The sequence below is a fragment of the Dasypus novemcinctus genome, chromosome Y, assembly GCF_030445035.2.
Source record: "Dasypus novemcinctus isolate mDasNov1 chromosome Y, mDasNov1.1.hap2, whole genome shotgun sequence".
In the NCBI taxonomy this organism is placed as follows: Eukaryota; Metazoa; Chordata; class Mammalia; order Cingulata; family Dasypodidae; genus Dasypus; species Dasypus novemcinctus.
This window is the reverse complement of record NC_092216.1, coordinates 12,691,607-12,711,207: the sequence shown is the minus strand read 5'-3', so window position 1 is coordinate 12,711,207 and position 19,601 is coordinate 12,691,607. Positions and strand designations below refer to the sequence as shown.

At 45.1% G+C, this 19,601-nt stretch overlaps 2 protein-coding genes across 5 annotated transcripts; one reads left to right on the top strand and one right to left on the bottom strand.

Annotated features, from left to right (window-relative positions):
• Positions 1-542: 542 nt before the first annotated feature.
• On the top strand, positions 543-1,818 carry LOC139438251 (arf-GAP domain and FG repeat-containing protein 1-like). Its single transcript, XM_071213397.1, is given in 3 exon segments — positions 543-918; positions 1,402-1,537; positions 1,539-1,818. Coding segments are annotated over 3 exon segments (792 nt in total).
• A 4,885-nt stretch (positions 1,819-6,703) lies between these two features.
• Positions 6,704-18,201, bottom strand: LOC139438398 (heat shock transcription factor, Y-linked-like). 4 transcript variants are annotated; one of them, XM_071213542.1, is made up of 5 exons: positions 17,685-18,201; positions 11,250-13,538; positions 8,974-9,123; positions 7,980-8,876; positions 6,704-7,511 (listed from the first exon to the last, which is right to left on the bottom strand). In XM_071213542.1, exons 4-5 carry the CDS (start codon positions 8,472-8,474, stop codon positions 6,819-6,821), a joined length of 1,188 nt encoding a protein of 395 aa, XP_071069643.1. In that variant the 5' UTR covers positions 8,475-8,876; positions 8,974-9,123; positions 11,250-13,538; positions 17,685-18,201; the 3' UTR covers positions 6,704-6,818. The 4 variants fall into 4 exon arrangements, with proteins under 4 accessions (XP_071069643.1, XP_071069645.1, XP_071069646.1 ...); XM_071213544.1 differs by having other exon boundaries at positions 7,980-8,801; XM_071213545.1 differs by having other exon boundaries at positions 13,306-13,538.
• Between the last annotated feature and the right edge of the window lie 1,400 nt (positions 18,202-19,601).

The window sequence follows — 19,601 nt, the reverse complement described above, 5'->3', positions numbered from 1 at the left end:
TAACATCATCTCAGTTTTGCATGAACATGTGGAAACAGCTACCCTTCTGGGAGAAATCTTAGCTCCCAGGCCGTGATTCCCAGATACTCCCCTAACTGCAAGGAATAACTCACTGTTGGTTTAGGATCGGATGGTATCTGCTCCACTCTACCATCTGTTATGCAGGTGCAAAAGCAGATGTGCTTGCTCCACCGAGCTGGCCAATAGTTGAAACTTGTTCGGTTTCTATCGAATCTGGGGCTGTTGCCGAGGGCCTGCATGTTTGTTCTGCCATGTGAAAACTGCAGGTATGCAGAAGGTGGCGGCGGCGGCATTTTTCCCGGCCGGGCAGGTTGATGTGACGGATCAGCTGTGCTCGCAGCCTCCACGCCACGCAGAGTCCAGTCCAGCCAAGCCCCCGCGGCAGGGTCCGCTCTGGTAGAGCACAGTGAGAGAAGGCGGAGGCCACGGCCCAGGAGGCCCACGGGACAGCGGGTCGCGGGCACAGCGCCTCCAACCTCCGCAGCGGAGATGGAAATTCAGCACCAGACTGCGCTTACATAATGGCACACCTAGTCAGTCTCCTGCTGTTGGGTCAGCTACAAGAAAAGGAGCAGTCTGGCCTTCTGAGTAATCTGGGCTCAGACGTCTTTGCTGCTCCAGCTCTTCAGTCAACAGCTACAGCCAGTTTTGCACATTTTAACAGTCATGTAGGTGGTGATCAAGGAACCACAGGTAAAGTTCCCTCTGGTGCCAGGGTTTCAGTTCCCAGGCAGGCAAGTGCATCTCCAGACAGGTGTGCAGCGCTGGCAGAACTAGACAGCATTTTCCGTTCTGCAGCTACATCCATCAATGCATGTACTTGTACCAATAATGCCAGAGGCCATGTTTTTGGGAGAGTGCAGGTGGGTGCCTCTGCACTGACAGCCTGCTTCTCCTGTTGAGGAATAAAAAGCATGACCCTGTAAAATATCTAACAAGTCGCTCCTGCCCCGCTTCTGTGGATGGGCCTGTGAGGGCTTGGCCTTGCTGCAGAATATCCAGTAAATAACTCCTGCCTCTGTATCTGTAAATCAGCCTGTGAAAACATGGCCTAGTAGAAAGATATCAAGTGAGTGACTTCACCCCCCGCCCCCACTTCTGTAAATCAGCGGCATTCTGCCTCTGTAACTCCCCTGCTTGCAAAATTTCACCTAGCAACGCGTTAGCCAATGAGCAAACATTATGCTGATCCCACCTGAAATCCTATACAAACCTATGAAAACTGAAAAACGGGCCTCAGAATTTGGAGGTTGACTCTCCTCTGGTCCCGTGCATAAAAAACTGTTCACCCACCTTTCTGGAGTGCCGGTGGTGAGTTTCTACAGTTCAGAACTCCTCCTTTTGCTACAACTCTTCCAGTGTGCCTACTCTATCTGCCAGTTATGCCTTTCACAAATCCATTCATTGCTGCTGCTCGCCCGTCTGTGGCATCTTCTACAAACCCATTTCAGGCCAGAAACAGAGGAACAACAGCCTCAACCTTTGCCGCTGCATCCATGAGCATGCCTGCAGGATTGGTACCCTGCTCCCCACAGTTTCCCCACCAGCTTTACTGGCAGCTTCCAGCAGCCTGCTTTCCCAGCCCAAACAGCTTTCCCTCAACAGACAGCTTTTTCTCAACAACCCAGTGGTGCCAGGTTTGCAGCATTTGGACAAACAAAGCCAGTGGTAACCCCTTTTCGTCAAGCTGCAGCCTCTGGAGTATCTAATAGTCCTTTTGTGACTAGTGCACCAACAGGACAATTTCCAACAGGAAGTTCATCAACCAGTCCTTTCTTACAGCTTATCCTTATTTAGGCACTTTACGGGAGCAAACTTTAATCTGGTCACATTACATCTGTCCACCTCTTGCACTGCTGTCTTGTGTCACTTTCAAGACAAGAGAAGTCTTTAAAAACCCTGTCTTGTGGGTTAAGCACCAGATGATATGTGCAGAACAGAGTAACAACATGGTACCAGTTACATTTAATCTATGAATTTGCAGGAAAAGGTAGCAGTATCAGGCATATTTTAAAAATTGGCTAATATTAAGTTATTGCAGATACCACATTCATTTATGCTGCAGTACTGTACATATTTTTCTTAGATGTTAGCTTTTGTGCATTTCAGTATGGATAACTTTAACAACCACATTGCTATGTGAAAAATGTTCCTGGGAAATAGATCAGCCACTTTTAAGAAGGTGCTATCATGTATGTCGGAACGAATGACCCAAAATCATTTGAACCGTTGCTTCTGGAAAGCTGCAAAAACAAACGTGGAAGGTTTTAATCATTCTTTAATTTTTCCTTTCTACAGACTTCTTCTATTTACAAATGTCTAAATTCTTTTACAATGTTGAGGAATTCCTCTCTGAAGAATAAAGCTGATCATGTTTTGCTACAGTTTGCAGGTGAAAAAAAATGAGAAAATACGCATTGTTTTTGTGTTCTTGCTGCAGTGCCTTTACCACAGTGACCATAAATATGAGCAGTGAATGGAGAATATCTTGAATTCTTACATCAGAATTTCAGAAGACTTCTAGTGACTTTTAGATCTAAAAGAGAAAATTTTATTAGACAGTCATGTAGAAAAATTCAAACTACTATGGATCCTTCCAATTTGTGTGCAAATTCTTAATTTTGTTAAGATTTGTATATATGAAGAATTTGCATGTATATGTATTTGCAGTTTTTTTTTTTTTCAGTCTGAATTGTCGGACTGAAAATGCAAAAGGCCCTGTTTTTAACTATTTTCTTTTTTTTTTTTTCTTTTTTAATACTGTCTTTGAATGTATCGGAAGCAGACACACATTCACTGTAACATGATTGCACCTCAATTTTCTTTTCAGACTGATATTATCAATAGGACATTTGTTTATGTTCACTTTGGGGGCGGGGAGGTAAGAAACTGGAAAGTTAAACCTAATACCCAATACCCAATGTCACCTTAAAGTTAGAGAATTCTTTGTTTATAAAGGCAGTGTTTTGTCACACATTTCTATTAAGAGTCAAATGAAGGTGTTTAAGTATTTATGCACAGCAATGCCTTATTCTTCCAGAGATTATCTGGCAATCTCATCAAAATGGAACACACCTGAGAAAGGTGTAATGGTTTTTTCTTTAAATGGCTCTTAACAACCCACTTAAGTCACAAATTCTATACATTAGAGCTGATGCAATGGCTCTTAACAAGCCACTTAAGTCACAAAGTCTATACATTAGAGCTGATGCATTTGTTTTATATGATTTTAATAATTTCGGTTATTTGATTTCCCACCCTCAAGCTCATTAACAGTTCAGAAGTGGTGGCCTGAAAAGGAGACTGAACAAAACTGAATAGCGTACGCTATCCAAGATCTCTTAGTGCAGGAACAGCCAGCCCAGCCTAGAGGACATCAATATAGCCACATCATCTTCTGATAATTGTCTATTGTGGTCACTCTATGTCATCAAAAAAGGTGAAATTACCATCAACACACGTATATAAGGGTTAACATCTAAGAAACAGATAAAGTAAGCCGTTATATTTTTAAAAACTGCACATTACGGAATCCCTCTTCAGGCCACTCTGAAGGTGTCCATGGTAAGGATTCATTCTCTGCTGAGACCGACTGGAATCACACCCCCAATTGAATGTACCTACCCATCGCAGGCTGTCACTGTAAACCAACACCCACTCATAGGTAGGTGCCACAAATTAGAGCCGTGATTCTGACGCAGAAGCCACTACCACATAGCAGACTTGTGACTTCTGCCAAAAGATGATCCTTTTGTCTCCTAGTAAAGGAGATCACATTAGGGATGTTGCCCTGATCCCTGACCCCCTCCCAGAGTATTGGCTCATGGCTGGCGATCGTTTTTCAGGTTACATTATTCCTGTTCCAGTCCAATCCATTTACTCCAGCCACATCACTGTAATTAGAACTCTCATTCCCCTTGATAGCAGGGTTTTCAGCTTCTCAGGCCCTTTACATTCTGACAACAGTACACCTTTAACCACAGAGTAGTGGGAGTTAAAAGTATTTGACGGATGTTCTATCCTCCCTAACACCTGTGGGCATCTGGTATTGTTGAGCGCTGGACAAATGCCAAACTCTACCACCCTCACCTCCTCCAGGTCCACACATTTGAGTGAAGTAGTCTCGTGATGAATACAAGCATTTATCTCTGCTTGGCTGCTTCCTGGGTACAGGATGAAAGGGGTAGGTAGGGGCCACATGGAGTCTATAGATTTATTTTGAAAATTTGGGATTCCACCCTGACCCTTCTGGACAAAGATCTGTGAATAGGGGATGAGCAGGAAAAGGGATAGGTTCTGGGATATGAGAAATGAATTTTGGGGGCTGAAGGGAGAGCAACAAACTCATCATAGGGAGGGGATGCCTCAGATCTCAGGAGGTATGTGGCAGGAAGGGACAATGAATACCTGTCTCTCAGGGCCAGCACCACAGCCCCACTCACGTGTCAAGGGCAGCTGGCAAACGTCCAAGGGCTGTGAAAACAAAGCTTGCAATGCAGAGTGGAGACCACCCAGTAGTAGTTTGATGGCAATGGCATGTGTACTGTTTTGTTTTTTTTTTTGGCAATGAAAGTAGATTTTAAAGAAGCATTTCCTTATTACCCATTCAATAAGTACTGAAAAAGGTGATGTGCCAGCCACTGTCCTGCGTCAGTGCTGGGTGTCCAAGGCAGACAAGGAGAACACCAGGCCTCCTTGAGGAGTTGACAGCTGTGCTGAGACCTAAAGGATAAGCAATGAGGGAGAGGGTCCACAGGGAGAAAGCCCCAGGCAGATCTTGGACAGAAGTTACGAGATGGAAATGAGAATTGGTAAAAGCAATTGTCTGAATAGAGCTCCAAAGAGTGGAGAAGCAGAGATTTAAGTTGCAAAACTGAAAAGAAGCCACATTTTTAAGGGCCTTAAGGTATGCTAAGGATCTGGGCTCAGAATCTATGTGGTATTAAAAGCCAGGATACAGAATTAAGCCTCCTTTGTATACAGCAAGAAAGTAACCTAATAAAAGTGTGCATTATGAAAGTCAAAGCGAGGGAGCAGATGTGGCTCAAGTGATGGGGCTTCTGCCTGCCATGTGGGAGGGCCGAGGTGCGATCCCTGGGACTCCTGGTGAAGGAGAGGAGGGGGCGTGCCTGCACAACAGGCCCGTGCCCGCTAGGCGAGCAGAGTGCCCGTGTGAGTGCCCACATCACAAGCTGAGTGCCCACGCGGTGAGCCCAGTGCCCTTGTGAGTGCCTGCGTGGCAAGCACAGGTGCCCTCCTGGTGGGCCAGTGCCCATGCAGCTGGGTCAGGCAGCGGGATGATGATGCAACTGGGAAGGGTCGAAGGGGAAAGAGTCCAGGGTGGGCTGCAGCGGAGGCCGGGAGCTGGGGTGGCGCAGCTGACGGGGAACCTCTCTCCACATCGGAGGTCCCCAGGATCAAGTCCGGTGGATCCTGGGGGAGAGGAGAAGACGGGGGAGAGGTGGATGCAGAAGATCAAACAGGGAATAAAAATGGGGAGGAATAAATAAATCTTGGGGAGAAAAAGAAAAGTCAAAGTGTGGACTCATGAAGCACAATTAACAGCACAAACCATTTGGAAGTCTTTGAGGATGGCAGAGGAAAAAGGGCCCTTGCTAACTCTAGGCTGTAAAATTCCATGTTTTGATATGCGGTCTTTATTATTCCAGCGATGAATTAATTAATGGCCATCATGGTTATGGGGCTGGCTAGATTATGTAAGACTTTCAAGCATGACAGTACTTTATGAAGTCAGTCTTCTTTGCTAACTCAAGGCCATTATTGAAAATAATGGGGTAGGGAAATGCAATGTACTTGAGGAAGTATTAGAGAAAATAGTGTGTATTTACCTTCCCTAGATTCATCTTAGTATCTGTTTCCTCCTCCATGCTCTCCTAATTCAAACCCTCATTTGATTCATCGTAGATTACCTCTCCCTATCTCCAAACAGCCCCATTCATTCTCCACACACTGCATTCTTTCTTCTTTCTTACACAATTAAGTATACCAGTATGAATATAATTTACATACATTTCAAACATCCTTGGGTTCAAATGACCCAAGTCATCTGCATAATGAAGTACACATATAATATATATATAGTACAATATGGCACAAGAGCCTGACCCATTTTATTCTTTTTTGTTTTTCGTAGATATCACACTTCTTTATTAGTTTAATGTTTTAGCAAGTTTATCAAGGTATAATTCACATACCATAACACTCACCATTTTAAGTTACAATTTAATGACTTTTTGTACATTTCCTGAGATGTGTAACCATCACCGCAATCCAGTTCTAGGACATTTCTATCACTGAAGAGATTCTTTTCATAATCGTTAACAAATAATATTTATTCTCACTCTGACACCCTAGGAAATTGTTCATCTGCTTTTTGCCTGCCTAGGTTTCCCTTTACCAGACATTTTATATTATTGTATCTTTTTTTTTAACTCTTTTCTCATTGCATTTCATTTTTCAAAATTTATTTATTTATTTTTAATGTTACATTAAAAAATATATATGAGGTTCCCTATGCCTCCCACCCCCCTCACCCCACTCCTCCCATAACCACAACCTCCTCCATCATGAGACATTCATTGCACTTGGTGAATACATCTCTGAGCACGGCTGCACCCCATTTCATTCTTAATTATTTTAAAAAATAAGGAAAACGAAACAGTGACAATAAACACTTAAGTTTATTGTTCAAATTAGAGAATTGCAGGTTGACACTTGTCAAAAGAAAATTTTAGTCTTTCTCATCCTGCAAAATCTGGACCTCTTTTGGTAGAAGGTCAACTGAAATGAGGAAAATGTTGGTATAATGAAGATGGTTGTTGAGGTGACCTTAAAAGAGAGGTGGCAGACGAATCAGGTATTACAGCCATTGGGAGCCATGGGTTGCCTCCTTGTAGGAAGGTGGAAAAAGGAGCCTCATGGGCTGGTAAATCAGGATAACCAGTTGGGACAGAAGGCGGCTCCACCATCAGTCCAGAGTAATTGTTCTCTATAGGAGATACGATATGGTACTGAGAAACAGAAGTTGCAGTTCTAACAAAATTCACAATGTAGCCATTTGCTTGAGTGTAGCTGCTATGGGATTGCATGTGAAAAGTGGTCAGCTGGTTTAAAACACCATGTTTATCTGTTAGGATTTGTTCTGATGGTGTAATTGAAGCTGATGAAGGAGAAAAAACACTTCTGACTAGGGGAGTTGTACTAGCAACTTCCTGGCTGTTCGAAGGCTGCCTTATTAAAGGCACGTTTACATTTGTAGAGGCTGAAAGTAATCTTTCCCTACTAGTTTCAGCAACTGCACCGGAATTCTGATTGTCCGCGTTACTCACTGCTCTAAAGTGCTTCTTGTTGAAGTCTTGAACTAATGAAGCAGATACGGTAGAAGCATTTTTAATCCCGACTCTTCTTTTCATATTTACTAAAAGCTGGGGACAGCCTCGTTTAAAGTTTGGGTGTTGGTAGAACTGTAACTAAAAGCAAAGGAAAACATTATTTAGTGACATTTTCAACCAAGAGCAAGTCAGACAATAATAAATATAACTCAAAAAAATCTCGGATTTTAGTTTCATCACATAAAGTTAATATCATCAGTAATGCCTGAATCCTGTTGACTAGTCTTCAAAATTTCACTGTTGGGAAACAAACATTTAAATATTATGATCTCCAAATGAAAATATGCTGTATATTTACAAGTACAGTGAATTGCATTTAGTTCAGTGCCTTTAAAGCTCAAAGATAAAATTCCAAGTTTTTTTGCATAATCCTCAATGATTAATGTCTAAGCTATCCTGGTATTTTAAAATTAATTTTAACCCTAATTTTCCCACATCATTTAAAAAATCTAATTTTACTTCTTATATATTTTCAAGTACTTAGCAACATATAAAAATAAAATCATTTATTTCCCATCTAAGCAGTAACTGAAAATCTTTGAATACCTTGCTTAAAACAGAGGCTTCTTTTTCTTCTGCCAGAAAGTCAGCCAGAGAAGCAGATCTTTGAAAATGCTGTCGCACTTTACTAAATCCATAGAGATTTAGCTGTCGAACCAAACTTTTCATACTCTCAGTTTCAAATATTCTGAAAGGGGTTTTTCTTTCCAAAACTTCTTTCTTAAAGAGTTCTTCATTAATCACTATAGAAGTCCCATTTTCATCCCACCAAATTGACTTAAAACGGTCGCTTCCAACTATTTTCCAGAGTTTTCTGGGGAAGGTCAAAGAAAGGAAATCATCTTCTTCTGGCCGGGGAACACAAAATGTGTAACGTGGTCTCTTCATCAAGGGTCCTTCAGACAAAGCCTGAAAAGCATTTTCTTCAATTTTAGACCTCAAGTCTGAGTCTCCAGTGTATGTGTGACCACAGGAAGGAGACGCAATGGAGGTTTCTGAATGAGTTGATCTGTCTTTCGGAGAAGAATCTTGAACTTCCATGTTAAATAAATTTGCCCTCAGTTATTTTTCTCACCTGCATGGTTTTCAACACTGCAGCTTCAAATGCTGCCTTGCTAAGGCTGCACAGATAAACTAATCCTATGCCATCACAATGCTTCTCAGCCTGAATAGCAGTGACATCACAAGATGACTGGTCTCCTAGCAATTAATGTGTAACATTCAGTTAAAAGTTTTCTTCCTAACTAAACCTCTGCCTTCCTTGGAGTTGAGTTCTAGCCTCTCTTCCCTCCTGCAGCAGTCCTTGAGTAAAGTCATTCTTGCCTGATTAATACTGTCCAACACGGATTTTTCTTTTGACAGCCTGGCCTGGGGAGGAGTATTGGGAAATCACTGCTTAATGGGTACAGGGTTCATTGCGGGAATGAAGAAAATGTTTTGGAACTAGAGAGAAGTGACAGTTAAAGAACATTGGCAACATAGTAAATGCAACTAAATTTTACACTTTTCAAGAGTTAATTTTATACTATGTGAATTTTACCTCAGTTTTTAAAAGGTGCACCACTGTCGTTATGACCTATGCTTAAAATAAAATGATTTATGGAGCTGGTGGAGCTCAGTAGTGCAGGGCCTGCTTCGCTTGCTGGTGGAGCTCAGTGGTGGAGGTCCCAGGTTCAATCATCAGTACCTCCTAAAAAAAGATAGAAAAAACAAATAACATGAAAAATAAAACATAATCAGGTAGTAGAGTGTTATCAAAAGATGGTGGCAGAACACATCCCTGGAAACATTTCCCTGTAGAGACAACTAAACAAAAGTGCTCGTTCCTTTTGCTTGGAAATCTGCAGGATGACAGAGACTCCACAAATGCTGACAGAAAACAAAAAAGCAAGCCCCCCGAAAAGAAGGTTGGAGATATGCAACTGGGAACTACTGTTAAGTTCGAAGGGAAGCCGAGGAAGGGAGGTATCTTAGAAATCAGACCAGAAGCTGAGCTTAGTTGAAACAAAGCCTTTAATGAGAGAGCTTTGCAGGCAGCTGAGTCTAGAATAGAGAGCAGCAGCGAAAGAGGGGGAGGCGGGTTTTATAACTTGATCTGCGGCTAGACTACAAAGGGACTAGTTTGTAGTATGCTAGCTTTGCAGTTTCAAGGTCGGGGTGAGGTAACTCCTATGGGCTCTGTAGTTCCATCCACGTCCCTCTGACCTGGGTGCTACTATCATACCAGAATGTGAAGGGAGGGAGCCAGGAGGGAGCAGGGACAGGAGGTCTGTTCCCTATCAATTAGGAATGTGCACCTGCAGGAAGAAGGGGAGGAAAGGGGCATGAAGGGGAGGGAGGCAGAATGACAGGCTTCCAGCCCAGCCACCTAGTGGTCACTGACCACAGAGCCCCACATTGCAGCAACTTGGAGCAACACACACATTCAGGCACAAGACCCAGGGCTATGAAATCAGGGAGGGGCCCTAGTAGCCACTGGCAGGGATTAAAAGGCTGTCCAGGAAGCAAGAGCGACCTGCCGTAGAACTGTTGGCAAGTAGTGCACACCCTCAATCTGGACCCCAATAGCTGGTGTACCTAAATGAAGAAAAAGGCTGATTTTGAACCATGATGCCATTAGGCTCCCAAGGGTGGGATACCCTAATGTGGAAGTTACCTGAGGCCAAAAAGCTGCAAGGGAAAGTGGGGAGAAAGTGAACCATGTAAAGCAGGGAAGACAGCGCTAAAAGTTGTAGGGAAAAGGCAGACCTGAGCGTGGGAGAACAGTGGGACAAAGCACATATGCTGGGGAAGGAAGTCTGCATAAAAGCAAGCAGAAGAGCCCAGAAGGAACAAAAAAGGACATCTTCTCCTGGAAATGAAATAATTGCACATACTTGGTAATTTTAAAATTTGCAGTGCCTGCAGGGTGAGCAACAGGTGCAGAAGACCTGAGAAAAGCTGAGCAATTCAATAGGGGGCTGCTCTAAAGATTCAGTACAAACTGGACCAAGTGATGACGAAAAGCCTTAACACACGGCCAATCTAAAATAAAGCCTCAGGCAAGTGGGAGAAACGGCTGCCAGAGTTAGCACACCAAAACAATCAAATCCCACACAACATCAAAAAAAACCCACAAGCCATCCAAAGAAATAAGAAGATATGGCTCATTCAAGGGAAGAAAATAAAACTCCAGTGCAGCTGGGGCGGCTTGCACCCCGACGCTGACGGGGGGGTTTGGAGGGGTCAGCTGGCCGCAAAGGCATCTGAGGCTGCGGCAGACAGCCTCAGAGGGGCTCTCAGGCGTGGAGGACGCGTGGCGAGGGGAGAAAGAATGCCGCGGAGACCAGGTCTGGTACGCAAGCCCGGTTTATTGCGGAAGGGGACATAGCTTTATAGGGTTAGGGACTGCGTGGAGGGATTTGATAGGTGCGGGCGGGTACTGCTTCCTGATAGGTGATTGTAAGCGGTTGCTAAGCAGAGGGCTGGCGGAGAGGTTTGGAATAGGGGAGGGGAAAGGGGGAGTGAGAGCTGGCCGGATGTTGGGCTAGGCGGGAGATAAAAAGGGGGAGGGCAGCGCCGGCCAGCCGTTAGCAGCAAAGGCCTAGTCAGGCGTGGTCACCTTATCTAGGCCCAGTGGGCAGAGGCGGTATCACTTCTTGCCGCACCGTTTGCTACTGTGGCAAGCCGGGCGCTCTTCCTCTCACATTTCCCCCTTTGTTTTTATTAAGCTCCTCCGAAAAGCTTGATTTGAGGAGGGAGGGGGACTGTGCCTGTCTTAGGTCGGGATTGCGCCCAGCCGGGCAATGCCCGTGCCACACAGGTGGCCAGTCTTACCCGTCATGGGGAAACGTGGCAGCAAAAGGCCGTGTCCCTGCCTTAGGTTGACTGGCGGGCCGATCCCGTTGCCCGTCATTGGCTAACCAGTCCAGCGCCTCGATGGAATGTTGGCGGCCTTAGATAAACAGGGCGGGGGAGGGGAAAGGGTAAGGGTAAGGGGTTAGGATGGGCAGTGAGAAGGGGTAGGGGCAGGGGAGCTGGGGCTTGGGTGTGTTGAGAGGCGGCTGGCCATTTGGGGAGGACGGCAATTAATGGAGACTCCTGGTGCGTCTTCGTCGGTGGTGCGGATTCGCTGGTACCGGACCTGGATGGGCTTACTAAGGACAGAGTTAACTTGACTTTTGACAAGCCGGACAATTCACCTGATGATCCAGGGTCCTAGGGCTAATAGGAGGACAAGGGTGAGGAGTGGGCCTAGAAAGGGGAGAAAGTAAGAAAGGATTCCATTGGGCAGCCCCCAAGAGAAAGACCATCCGGCTTCACGTTCCTGCTTTCTCTTGCAGAGGCCCTAACTTGTGCGAGGTTATCTCGAATGAGGCCAGAGTGGTTAGCATAGAAGCAGCATTTTTCTCCTAACGCTGCGCAGAGCCCCCCTCTTTTAGGAGGAGGAGGTCTAGGCTCCTGTGGTTTTGGAGAACGACCTCAGACAGGGAGTTGAGAGATGTTTCAAGGTGGGCCATGGAAGTCTCAAGGCGGGCGATGTCTGCATCGACAGCTTGCCTAAGGGTTGAAAAGGAATTATCTTGGAGGCTGAGAGCTGCAGCTCCAGTGGCTGCACCGGCAAGACCTAGAAGGGTGGCAATTGTGATGGCGGTGAAGACTTCCCGTTTCTGCTCGTGCTGCGGGGAGCTGAAGTGCTGCCAGGAGTCAAAGAATTGGTTATCAGTATAAAAGAGAACACGGGGGGCAATGAGTATGAGCACACAGGTGTCGCTGGTGGAGTTAAGGGTTTGAACATTGAGACATGGAGTGAGGCCGGAGGAAGAACATAGCCATTTGGTATTATTAGGGGGAATTAGGAACTTAGCGGCTGCATTAGGGGTGTGAGTTAGGCTGCAGAGGGACCGCATGGAGGGGAGAACTTTGCCGCTGATTTTTATTATACAGAGTCCAGTCTGGGAAACTGATCGGAGGGTGAGTCCTCTTTTTTTTGGTTCCAATTGCAAGAGGTACCGGTGGAGTCTGGGGAGGCGTGATAGGCGCCGTTGGTAGCTATGGCTTCATAGAAGGGAGCCGCGGCGGAGAAGCAGAGCCAGCAACGTTGTGTAAGGTTGGGCTGGGATAAGTTTAAGGAGATAAATGATGCGTTGAGGAGGGTTACAAGAGGGTTGGGGGGTGGCAGGGTTTGGCGGTGGGGAGGATACCTAGTGATGGAAGGATTTAAGGTGGTAGCGGGAGGAGAAGGAGAAACAGAGGGAGGAGGGGGAGGCCGTGTGTGGGGAGGATTGAGAACTTGATTTGGGCCCACGGTGGCGGATTGTGTGCGGATTGAATTTTTCTTTATAATGAAAAAGGCACCGTAATCATAGTTGCTCATGTAAAGTCGGGCTCCCCAGGTGCGGCCCTGTACCAGCCTGCATTTTTAGGGTTTTTGACAGTGAACGTAATGCTGCTCCAGTAGGGCTTAATGCTGCTCCTGTGACTTTTATCCTTAAAAGAAAGGGAGAGGTAGGGGTCCCTATTGGGAGCTCCCGACCACCCGTGGGCCATGGTTTTGCACCCCCAGGAGGGGCAGTAATAGTGCGCTGGGTCATGGCAGCCTCTGGCTGTGGAAGGGCAGATATAGAAGCCTGAGACTTCATGATTATAAGGGCCGTTAAGGCCTGTAAGTGAGCTGTACCAACACTGGTGAGTATTGTGTGTAATGTCTTGAAGGGAACCACCACTGGCAAAAGGAAGGTTGGCGAGATTACATATGTGCACTGTGAAGGAGGGAGCACCCGCAGTAATGTTATTAGCGAGGAGCTTTTCCTGCTGCTAAAGAGAGAGTGTCCAGTTAAAGGGCCGATGGCTTATACTAGCCTGGTCCGTAGTGGAGGGGAGCAGAACTAACATGAAAAGCAGGAGAGTGTAGATTTTTAGGTTTTTTGTTTGAAGCCAAGGTGGGGACAGCAAGCTGTACTAGCTGTCCAAGGAGGAGGGTGTCATGAGCTGGATTCGCGGCCATATTTAGCCTCTCCATCCGATGGGCGAGTGCTCTCATCATCCGTCGTTGGAACCTGCTGCTGGCCGGTGGCGGGTTTGACGTTTTTTTTCCGGGGATCCAGAGCGGCTGGGAGGCATTTTCTGGAAAGACACAAGAAACCCTCTGCCTTAGGTGAGAAGGGGACTGGGTCCCTGCCAATTGTTTGTTTCTGGGTCCTTCCAAAACACCACTGGGGCAACTGTTGGTGCGTAGGAGGGGCCCCAATGCTTATGGAGGGGGGAAAGACCGTTTTTATCAAAGGAGAGGAGGTTTATGTGAATGAGGCAGGCAGTGATAATGTCGCCTGGTTGACTATGTGGGCGTAGATCCTTCTCTTATTGAATTTGCGCTTTGAGCTGGCGGTGGATGCATTCTACTATAGCCTGCCCTTGGGGGTTGTATGGAATGCCGAAGTGATGAGTAATGTTGTAGAGCTGGAGAAATGCAGCGAATGAGGAGCTGCGATACCTAGGCCTATTATCGGTTTTAACATCCAAGGAACCCCCATGAATAAGATGACTTGCCGCAATGCTTTAATGCAATGCTTGGCTGTTTCTCCCGGTAAGGGGACAGCGTAGCAAAGGTGAGAAAAGGTGTCGACTGTGACATGGACATACTTGAGGCGCCCAAATGATGGCACATGGGTGACGTCTATTTGCCATCGGGAGTTTGGCTTGAGGCCACGGGGGTTGACCCCTTGTGGCTGCAACTGTCCAAGCGGCAAGAAGGGGGCGCATGTTTTACAGGCGCGCACCAAATGCTTGCAAGTTTCCTTGGGGAGGCCTGGCAAAAGACGTTGAAGTGAGGCTGCTGAAAAGTGGAACTTAGAATGGAGAAGTTTGGCTTGATTGACCAAGTCTCCGACAGTGGCTATTGTATGGGTGGAGACGGTTTGGTCGGCAGCAGAATTACCCGTGGCTAGAGGCCCGGGCAGCCCTGAATGGCTGCGAATATGAGAAATGTACCATGGCTGTGTGCGGAGCTTGAGCTCTCGCTGCAAGGCATGGAGTGCTTGATCAATGGGCGTGTCACGTGGAAAGAAAACAGCATGGGCAATAACTGAACAAACTTGCAGGGCGTACTGACTGTCAGTGAAGATGTTGACGGGCTCATTGCCATGGTGTTGGAAGTCAGTGGGGATGGCTAGTAGCTCGCCCACCTGAACCGATCCGGGATGGGTTTGGCAGTAAAATGTTGGCAAGTCACGGCTGGGAGAGTAGGCAATATAAGTAAACTTGGTCTTAGAGGCGTCCGTGAAGACAGTAGTGGAGTTGGAGAGAGGCTTGGAGCCAGGGAAAGGGTGGTATAGTGGGGAGAGGGGGAGCCTTGTGAGGCCCTGGAGCAACTTGTGGGGGGGGGGGGTAATGGCAGTCAAAGGTCCCGTGGAAGATTTCTAGAAGAATTTGAGCACGGGGGTTTTCGGAGAAAAGGGCAGTGGTGTGCTTATCAGTAAGGCATACATATTCAGAATTAGAGACAATATTCAAGGACTCTTAAAACATTTGTAAACCTTTAATGATGGCTCAAAGCTCTGTGCATTGAGCAGATGAATAAGGAGTTGGCTAAACCTGTTCTTTTTGGAAAGTAACACATGCTGTTTTTTTTTTTTCATGCTGCTTTTTCATTACTATTACTATTAGTAAATACTGTACAGGATGGTTGGGCTATGCACATAGACTTGAAAAGCACTGCAAAAGTTTATTGTTGGGTTCTTTACAGATAAAGGAATGCAGGTGGCTTGATTTGTGTAAGACACTAAAGAGAGTCTCAGCAAGTTTTAAAACAAAGTGATAGCAATACAGCTGGACTTTAACTTTTTGTAACAAACTAGCAGTATTTGGGATTGCTGCATACTAGTGTTGTTACTTTAATCTATGGTAAGGGGTTGTTTTTGTGACATATACTCTTTTATAATAATTAAAGCTATAATTAACCATATTGTACTTTTCTTTAATATTATGCTGAAATATTGGTAACTTTATACACTTTTAAACATTCATAGAAACCTTTTATCCATACGACTTTAATTAATAGAGGGTTTAAGGGAAGAAAAAGTTAATTTTATAACACTGTAAAACACCTTTATTTAGCTTATAACATATTAAATGAACTTAATTATTACTTTAATTTTTCTTTCAAGGTAAAAGAACAAATCTCTTATAATTAGTTTGGAATAAAAGGCTACTGTTCAGGATTAGGTTTTGAGAAAGCAGTTTTGAACGTTATGTTCTTTTAAGAGATAAAGCTTTCCTTCTTGGAACACCGAGGAAACGATAAGCACAAGAAACATAAGACAGACTCTCTTTGTATACTGACTGAGGATAAGAACTTTTACTAAAACAGATTAATGGTGAGAGGCCTTGAGAAAGAACAAAAATTTTCAACTTTGCATCAGCATACTACCCGACACCAAAGCTTGTAAAATTTTATAGATAGACCCATTAAATTTTATTTAACTTTAACTGTAAAAATTCTTTGTCCATTAATCTTCTGCAGTTTTAGCATTCACTCAGGTTTCGTCCTATACTCTACTTTTTCCAATAGTCAATCATTTTATTTCAGGACAAAATTATTTTCTGTTTCCTTAATAATAAAAACACATTCCATATAGCCTACATCAAAGTTATCAAGCAAACCTCTTATAACAATACTGTGAACATTAAACAAGCTTGTTAAAATAATGAACTTTTCTTTAAATACTTAGTAGCATGCAATATTAGAAACAGTTTTCTAGAAGCAAGTTGGCAGGGGAGGCTGGTTGCTGCCAATCTTTCCTGTTATAAAATTACCTTTTATTATTATCATCATGAATTCAGTTTTATATATATTTAAGAATGACCTTTTGGAATTAGCCATTTAATACTTTAATGTAAACAATGCTTTATTAAACCTTTTATTTATAACCATATAGACTATTGAAGACAAATTTTATTTTTATAGAACACATTCCCTTACTTAAAGTTATCACAATACCTTTTACAGCTTGCCATCTGCAAATTAAGTTTCAAGAGTTCATGAAAAATTAGCTATTTTACTTTAGGACATAATACGCCTTTTTGCAAAACTTATTACATTTCAGTTAGCATTTTCACAAACTTTTAACCTTTTTTAATATTCATTTAAGCTTTACATTCTTTATATTATCCTGTGAAGAGAAATAAGTTATTCATTTTAATCTGGGCAAGAACAACCTTTTATGAAGACGTACAGTTAATCTTGTCAATTAAGACTTACAATTTCTCTTATTGTAGATATCTTATTAACATTTAAGCTCATGTATTGATATAATAAACTTAAGTATTAATATAAGCGCTTATTTAATTTTTGGCCATTTGTATAGAGCTCTTTTATAAATTTTTATTAATTTATATTTACCATCCGGAGGTATCAAAATATACACTGACATTGAACGAACAGACAAACACAGAACAATCACAACACAGTAACAGAAACATACAGTTTACAATTAATTCATAATTCTTAGTTTCTTAGTATAGCTGCTTTTAAGTTCTCTGTTATATAGCACATTTTAGATTGTACCTTTCAAGATTTTCTCTGGAACCCATGCTGCCTGCAACACGAAAGCCTGTGCTCGGAAACATTCCTATCAGTTATCAGCAATCAGCTAAAATAACCTGAGCAGCAGTTAGGCAGACCATTAGCACACATTTTTGGATAATTACTGTAAGACTATAGTGAGACTTGAAGTTCAAGAGTAAACTATTGATTTAAAACTGAAAATTCCTTTTTAAACCTTGATAAAATTTTTGTACTCATTTTATTATCTTGGTTAAATAAGCCCAATCAGAATTAGCATGGAAATAAAACAAAACACAAATGTTGCCACGTTTTTCTCTCATACCAGTGGATTAATTATATCAGCCTTCACTAGCCCAGAGATACATTGTCATGTAGATAGTAGGGAGCCCAAAGAGTTGTGAAAGGGGGTGGGCATTTGCTGGAACAGAGTTGATTGCCTTATAAGCTTGTGTGGATTTTCGGGCTTGTGGCTGGCCTTGTTGATAGGCGGGGCTAATTTCAGATAGGTATCAGGGCCCGAGAGATTGGCAGTGGAAAGCTAGGGGTTGAAGGGGACCAGTAGATCCCAGTAAGCCTGGAGTTGCCTGCCCGAAACTTCACATTGGTGGCAGGCTAGTAGGCCAGCAAGCGCTCTGACTTGCAGCGCTTGGCGGGAAGATAGACGCCCGCCCATTTTTCTGCCGGGGGCCGATAACGGGGGTCCTTACCTTGAGAGTGCGGCGAAGGGGTGGGAGCGAGGTCCCACGGGGGTGAGGCAGCGGTCACGTCGGACTGGCCCCGGTCCCTGTTCGGGCGCCAGTTGCGGCTGGGGCGGCTTGCACCCCGACGCTGACGGGGGGGTTTGGAGGGGTCAGCTGGCCGCAAAGGCCTCTGAGGCTGTGGCAGACAGCCTCAGAGGGGCTCTCAGGCATGGAGGACGCGCGGCGAGGGGAGAAAGAATGCCGCGGAGACCAGGTCTGGTACGCAAGTCCGGTTTATTGCGGAAGGGGACATAGCTTTATAGGGTTAGGGACTGCGTGGAGGGATTTGATAGGTGCGGGCGGGTACTGCTTCCTGATAGGTGATTGTAAGCGGTTGCTAAGCAGAGGGCTGGCGGAGAGGTTTGGAATAGGGGAGGGGAAAGGGGGAGTGAGAGCTGGCCAGATGTTGGGCTAGGCGGGAGATAAAAAGGGGGAGGGCAGCGCCGGCCAGCCGTTAGCAGCAAAGGCCTAGTCAGGCGTGGTCACCTTATCTAGGCCCAGTGGGCAGAGGCGGTATCACTTCTTGCCGCACCGTTTGCTACTGTGGCAAGCCGGGTGCCCTTCCTCCCACACTCCAGCATAAAAACAGACACGGGAACACATAATCAAAGAGTTTGAACATATTTCCTGAATCAGTTCAAGGAACTAAAGGAAAATAGAAACTAATGAAATGTGGATACAGAGCTAAAGTTATTTAGAAGACAAATGTATTAAAAAAAAAAAAGAATTAGAAAGTCTAAAAAGAAACAGAACCATGATTTTATGGGGCTGAAGAACACAATAATGAAGATTAAAAATACACTAGAGGGAAGCGGACGTGGCGCAACTGATAGAGCGTCTGCCTACCATAACAGGGAGGGTCTAGGGTTCAATACCCACAGCCTCCTGACGCCTGTGTGGTGAGCTGTGTGGTGTGCGCACCGCTGATGCGTGCAAGGAGTGCCATGCCACGCAGGGGTGCCCCACACACAAGGAGTGCGCCCCACAAGGAGAGCCGCTCTGCATGATAAAAAGCACAGCCTGCCCAGGGGTGGCGTCACACACACAGAGCTGATGCAGCAAAATGATGCAACGAAAAGAGACGCAGTTTCCCAGTGCTGCCCGACAATGCAAGCGGATGCAGAACACACAGCAAATGGACACAGAGCAGAGCAGACAACAGAGGGGAGGGGAGAGAAATAAATAAAAATAAATCTTTAGAAAAAAATATCGAGAGAACCAGCAAGATGGCAGTGGAGTAAGGAGCTCCTAGGTTAGGTCCTGCTACAGGGCAGTTAGCAAACACCCAGAGCTCTCTGGAGCCAGCTGAAGCACCTGTTTGGGTGCTCCAGGAGGCCAGAAGAGCATCCTGCAATGTCCTTGAAGGAGTGGCAGGAGGAGACTGTCCATCTGCAGAGAAGACTCGTAAGTAGAGCACTCCACGCCACAGAGGCCAGTGCCCATCCTCCACTGGAGGCACACGCTACCTCGGGAGCAGTTTCCCGGCTGGAATCGAAAGCTCCACTTCCCCAAAACGGGGGAGGAAGAGTCGGTTGGGTCTGAATTTCAGCTATGATGAGGAAATGCAGTGAGCTACAGCATGATCCTGAGAACAGCTAAGGTTTGAGCCTGTCCAAGTCAGAAAGAGGCCAGGAGCCACCATCTTAACTTAACTCCACGCCTGGCATGAGGAGAAGCAGGGTGGACTGAAAATTCCAGGGCCAGTGGGGACCAGCTTCTTCACATCCCGATCATATTGCAGGTCTAGCCTAGGCCCCAGCCCCACCTCCAGCAGGGAGGAAGCTGCGGGGACCTGCGCCAGCCTCTCCAGGAAATTACCGGCCAACCGCAGAGGCTGATGATCATCCTACTCTGGTGGCACAAGCCGTCCCAGGAGCTGCTCTC